Raw genomic sequence first — 5,752 nt, 5'->3', positions numbered from 1 at the left:
TACAGTTACATTTGATACAGTTACATTTGATACAGTTACATCTGTTAAAGCAAAGAGCTGAATACTTCCTTAGAGGGCTGATAGAGACCAAAACAGAGCAAAAATATGGCGAATGTCAGCCATCACCTTTACACTTTTAGATAAACACCTGTGCTGCTCTGTAGAGTAACTGCTGAATATAACAGAAATGCTTTGAAAGCTCATAAAAAAACGAGATTTTTGCTCGTCTCACTATATGTTAGTTGGTGTAAGAGATACTGATGATACTGATGTTTCTATTGTTTACCTAAATACAAAATTAGCCCTTAATTAAAATCAGCTTAACCCACTGTCTGTGATTTGCAACTTATCTAACATCCTGAATGAAATTAAGTCTTTGAGTCAGATCCAAGCTGGGCACTTATTAACTCTTAACTCGAGTAGATTATTTTATTCCTGGATCATCATCTCTGTACTTTGTTTAGCTAAATCAGTTTGCTGGCTGGTCTGGATACACCTCCCTGTTTTCCCCTGTGGCCTCTCCCATGTTTCTGTATACTGTTGATGAATATGCACGTTGATTCGATTAGAAATAGAGCTGAGGAAGAAGAATTGAGAGAGGAATCGTTTGACGGGGAGGGTTATGAGGAGGAACAGTGCCAGTGAAAGCTTTGTAGTGTCTGTAAACACCAGCTTGTCAGTAATCTGTGATCCTAAAGACGGACAGAACTTGGGACGTTTCCGTGCTTTGGCTCTCCTGCACGGGGGAAATAGATTCTTTCAGATCTGCTGTGAGCTTACCCAAAAATGGTAACAATCTAAGAGTGGCTGTTGAGCGTGGTGATAAAAACTGTGGTTTTCAAATTTCTTTTTAAAGACCTTTTAACTTTGAAGAAAAGTAAACACTGGAAAAAGCTTCCTAAATCCGATTAGGAATGTTTTGGAGCTTCATTGAGGTACAGGGAATTGCTTGCTTCACTGACCTACAGTGGCCTATTGTTGCAGGTGTCAAACTAATGTTTGCTCTACTGGAAAGTGGGAAACTGCATTCTCCATTTGTATTTCTCTCTAAACTGTAGTTCTCATTCACTTAGTCCAGTCAAAAAGCATGTGGAGGAAATAAAAACTTACAATATTTTTTCCTGGGCTCTTCCACAGACTCCGGCTTATTTGCAAACAAATGTGATCAGGAACTGAGCGAGCTGAGGAAGAGTATAGAGAGCGATGAAGGCAAGTCTCCGGACCCAAGCAAGGATGAGCAGCCCAAGAAGAAACACAGGCGCAACCGCACCACCTTCACCACCTACCAGCTGCACGAGCTGGAGCGTGCCTTTGAAAAGTCCCATTACCCAGACGTGTACAGCCGCGAGGAGCTCGCCATGAAGGTGAACCTCCCCGAAGTCCGAGTTCAGGTAACGTGAACTGCATTAAAGGCAACACCATTTCAGAGATTGCTAAGAAGCACTTCAAACGTTTCTGTCGTGCTTTTGGGGTTTTTTTTAGAGATATTCTCATTATTCTGGAATAAAATCTCATATTCACACTACGTGAAAGGCTGTATTCATCCAAAAAACTCCCCCAGTGTTGTTGAGTATATTTCCCTACCCAGAATGAAAAACTCTGCACTCCATCATATTTACACGTACCTTATTTTTCTGTCATTTTCTTCCAGGTCTGGTTTCAGAACCGTAGAGCTAAATGGCGCCGGCAGGAAAAAATGGACGCCAGCACCATGAAGCTCCACGATTCACCCATGCTCTCTTTCAACCGTCCAGCACCGGTTCACACCAGCATGGGTCCAATGACCAACTCCCTCCCCTTGGAACCCTGGCTGACCTCTCCCCTGTCCAGTGCTACACCTGTGCACAGTATCCCAGGCTTCATGGGTCCAGCTCAAGGCCTCCAGCCCAGCTACCCAAGCCACCATTTCCTCAACTCCACCCCCCACGCTCCTCACGGTCCTCATGGTCCTCACGGTCCTCATGGTCCTCATCCACACCCTCACACTCATCCCCATCCGTCCATGGGTCAGGGGATGCAGAGCATGGCTCCTCCTCCTTATCAGTGTCCAGCACCATACCCTGAAAAGTACCCTTTGGAGGATGTGGACCAGCGCAGCTCCAGTATTGCTGCGCTGAGGATGAAAGCCAAGGAACACATCCAGTCTATGGACAAGACCTGGCAACCCATGTGACTAACGAGCTCGGCGGTCGACGTGAGCAATGCTGGAAGTGACACGTCACGTGCTACGCCACTAAGTGAAAGAAGCGGATTCTGAACTGTGAAAGCTGAGGACGTAAGAATTTTTGTTTGGGGGGAGACTTTCTTTTCTTTTCTACTTCTTCCCCCTTAAAAAACAGCTGAAACCTTCAGTGGGTTAAAAGTTTCCGGTATTTTTGCTCGTCCAATCTCTAGGTGTCTATTGTTGCCTTGGGTTCGTTAAAAACAAATGTCTTCTTGGTGAAACAAACGGTTTATGACACCTAGAAGTATTTCCGAGTCACAAACAGGCTCTGAGTGCACGTTTCATGCCTGAGCCCTTGCTGCAGCTCTTTGGGTGCACCAACAGTGAAGACACGCTATATCATTAAAAACTGCCAAAATGCGGGAATTCTTATTCATCACTTTTCATTTATCCAAATCATTTGAGTCGAGCAAAATATCATTCTCATGCTTTTCTTTTCAAATTTTTTTTACACCACATTTGTGTTTTTACTAATTAGTCCAGCTGTCGAATTTTCATGGGTCTGCAAATCAGAGTCTTAGAGGACTTTGTGAATGGACCTTTGGTCTCTGTTTAATGTGACATCGAGGCATGAAGACACACTACAGTGTCACTGCTCATCTCACTAATCTGTTTAGTTATAAAAGCCGTGTAGCTGGTTTTCGTTTTATGTCCACCTGTTCTATGATTTCTGTTTCTACTTGCTACGCAGTTTAGATGCGCGAGTCCATGTTTTAGATATCTTGGTGTGACTGGAAGAAGATGATCAGTGAGGAGAAGCTTCTTTAAGAGATCTTCATCTGGTGGGAAAAGGGTCACCTCAACTGGGACCGGGAATATACCAAAAATATTTCTGCACGGATACATTTTTTCTGACTTGTGCTTTAAAGAAGGGAGGAAGCAGAAGAAAGGCAGAGGAAGTAGACAAAAAAACGCAGGCTAGTCAGCGGAGTAGCCCTCTTTTTGCTTGAGTGACTGTTGGAGGAGAAAACCTGTTGGCAGCTCAGTGTTGGGTGGCTGCGTGTACGTGCAGGGCAGCAGAAAGAGCCCTGTGTGATGCGTCACCCCACATAGTTCGGTCTTTGTTCGACACAATTGATCCAAGTGCATCCTCTTTGTCCCGAACAGAAGGGGGAGAAACGGTCTCAGGCTGCACTAAATAGGCCCTTGTAACCATTTTGTTGTAGTTTTTTTTTCTTTTTCAAACAAGAGGAAACATGGATTGTTACTGCTTTGGTCATTAGTGACACAATATTAGTCTCATGCCATCTGTTACAGGGTTAAGCCCCAATCATCTTAAAGTTGGAGCACAATATGCTTCATATGGACAGTAGAGGTAAATAAATAAGACTGTGACACTGAAATGTTTTTGCATGTGCAGGTACCATCTCAAACAAATCTTTGGAGGTTGAAATTTATATATTTTTTGACTTTTTAACAGAACAAGAGGGATAGAAAACTCTGTCCTCTTAAAGTGCAATTTCAGAAACCCATTTTTTATGTTTCTATATAAAATGTGTTTTTTCTTTTGTTAAGAATAAAAAAGGAGACTCATTTCTGCCCAGATTGTTACAAAGTCACACCCCACTTTTTTCCCTTATTTTTGGATACTTTTGAAATTCACTCTTGTCCGACCTAAAGGGGACAAGTAATGTTACGGCCGCTGTTCATCATCTGTCTTCATGTAGTTTTACACGATGGTGACCTCACACAGCACAGGAAACCAGAATTATCTTATGTGTTAACAGGACATTTAGTTTGCAGCATAAATGTTTTGGGCCAAGAATAAGCCAAAGGTTAGATAACAGACAACATTGCACTAGTTTTAGTTATTTTTATTGTCTTACATGCCCTAGTTATGTCTGTCTTAGTGATATCGTTGTTTTATTTCTTTTGGATTTTGTCTGGATTGTTGATGTTCATATTCTGGAACAAATGGAGATCTACTGAAAATAAATATAGTTTGATAGAAATTGTATCTCTGCGTTCTCACTGCAGTGCTTTCATGTTGACCTATGCACTCATTCCCACAGTCACTGTGGGGTTTTTAACCTCCCTAAGACTACTAGAGCAATCCAAGATTACTACAGTATAATCGTTGTCATCTGACACACATGAGCAGAGACATTTTTTTTTGCTGCAAACACTTGTGCGCCTTGTCTCTCTGTCATGGTTTTCTTTCTTTTTACCCCTCTCAATCCTCTCTGCTTTTCCATGGGTTTGTGGCAGGATGCCAGCCTGTTAGGAAGATGAGACTCCAATCAATCAGGACTTCCCAGGGGGGCCTCTGACCACAGGGCTTGGCTCTCTAATTGCCCCCAGGCAGGCAGGCAGGCTGCAAGGTTCAGCCGCTGCAACACATGTTCACAGAGGGCCGGTGCCGCCGTGCTCGCTGGGCTCCTCAGCATGTGAGACACTGTCCTGGACAGATGGAGGGCTGAGCAGACCGTACTTCAAGGACCATATGGATAAGCCAGTGGATGAAGCATGGACGTTTTTGCAGGATCTTTTTAAATTCTTAACATGAAAATAGATGTGTTGCAATTAGATCCAAGTTACAGAGCTCAGCAAGATATCCTGATTTTAAAAAATAAGTTGCATACAGTTTTTTCTGTGCAATACACAGATACAACATTTTAATATGCATATTTATGTCATGATATTTCATCCCAGCATATTCTCCTTATAAGAAAAAAAATGTGGTGACACGATGTTTTGCACTTTACTTAAAAGGGAAAATTTGTGCAGAACAAAGTTTGTATTGAAAAGTCAGTAAGTACTTTTTCTTTAAAGGATTACCCAAGAAAAGTAATACAGGACCTCAAACTGTGGAAATGGCTTTTAGCTCTTTTGTGAATATAACAAGTGCACAGGTAAGACTTTTACTATTTACACACTTTTTACTTTACTGTCAGGGTCTCATATGTGAATAATTAAGCAAACAACACATCCTGAATGAAAAAGGGGGGAAAAAAGTCAAGCTTTTGCCGAAAGGATGAAAGAGGCCGAGAATGTGAAGAAGCCAGATTAAGTTGGAGAAAAGTGTGGGTGTGAGAGACATGCAGAGAGAGGGAGAGTGGAGAGGGGGAGACAGGGGGTGGGGTGGGTGCTCATCAGAGTTAATGATGTAGAAAATCCCCCAATTAGAGCGTTTTCCTGTGTTGCAGGATGAGTTCAGAGTGGGGTCCTCTGACAGACCAGGGATTAGTACCCGGGCCGGGCGAGGCCAAGCCGGGCCTGAGCGGACACTAACTAACTGCTGGACTGCTGGCACTGCTCAGCTGGGGCCGGGTCGGGGCGACAGTCACAGCCGGGGGCTGGGGTAGGCATGCGTTGAGCCACAGTGAGTGGCACAAAGGAAAGCATGGGAAAAGGAGCAGCAGATCGGCAGGAAAAAGGTTCTGGCAGAGGGTCGTTTTCCTGTCCCAATGCTACTAACATTTACTCAACCACTACTTCTGGTCTTAGGTTCTAGGTTCTTTATTATTTGTCACATGCATAGTTATACAAGTATAACACACAGTGAAATGTAGCCTGACACGCTCCTCG

The 5,752-nt window shown here is 43.3% G+C and overlaps 1 protein-coding gene across 1 annotated transcript in view; it reads left to right on the top strand.

Moving 5' to 3' along the window:
• Positions 1-4,166, top strand: part of rx1 (retinal homeobox gene 1) — an 8,012-nt gene extending 3,846 nt beyond the window's left edge. The window contains exons 3-4 of the mRNA XM_005747551.1: positions 1,138-1,391; positions 1,652-4,166. Of these exons, the coding sequence (XP_005747608.1) occupies positions 1,138-1,391; positions 1,652-2,173 (776 nt within the window). The 3' untranslated portion in view covers positions 2,174-4,166. The remainder of the gene's footprint in view (positions 1-1,137; positions 1,392-1,651) is intronic.
• Positions 4,167-5,752: the final 1,586 nt, after the last annotated feature.

This window comes from Pundamilia nyererei, unplaced genomic scaffold, assembly GCF_000239375.1.
Source record: "Pundamilia nyererei isolate P.nyererei 1_Seehausen unplaced genomic scaffold, PunNye1.0 scaffold00199, whole genome shotgun sequence".
Taxonomy (NCBI): Eukaryota; Metazoa; Chordata; class Actinopteri; order Cichliformes; family Cichlidae; genus Pundamilia; species Pundamilia nyererei.
Note: the sequence above shows the minus strand (reverse complement) of the source record. Positions and strands in the feature narration are given on the sequence as shown.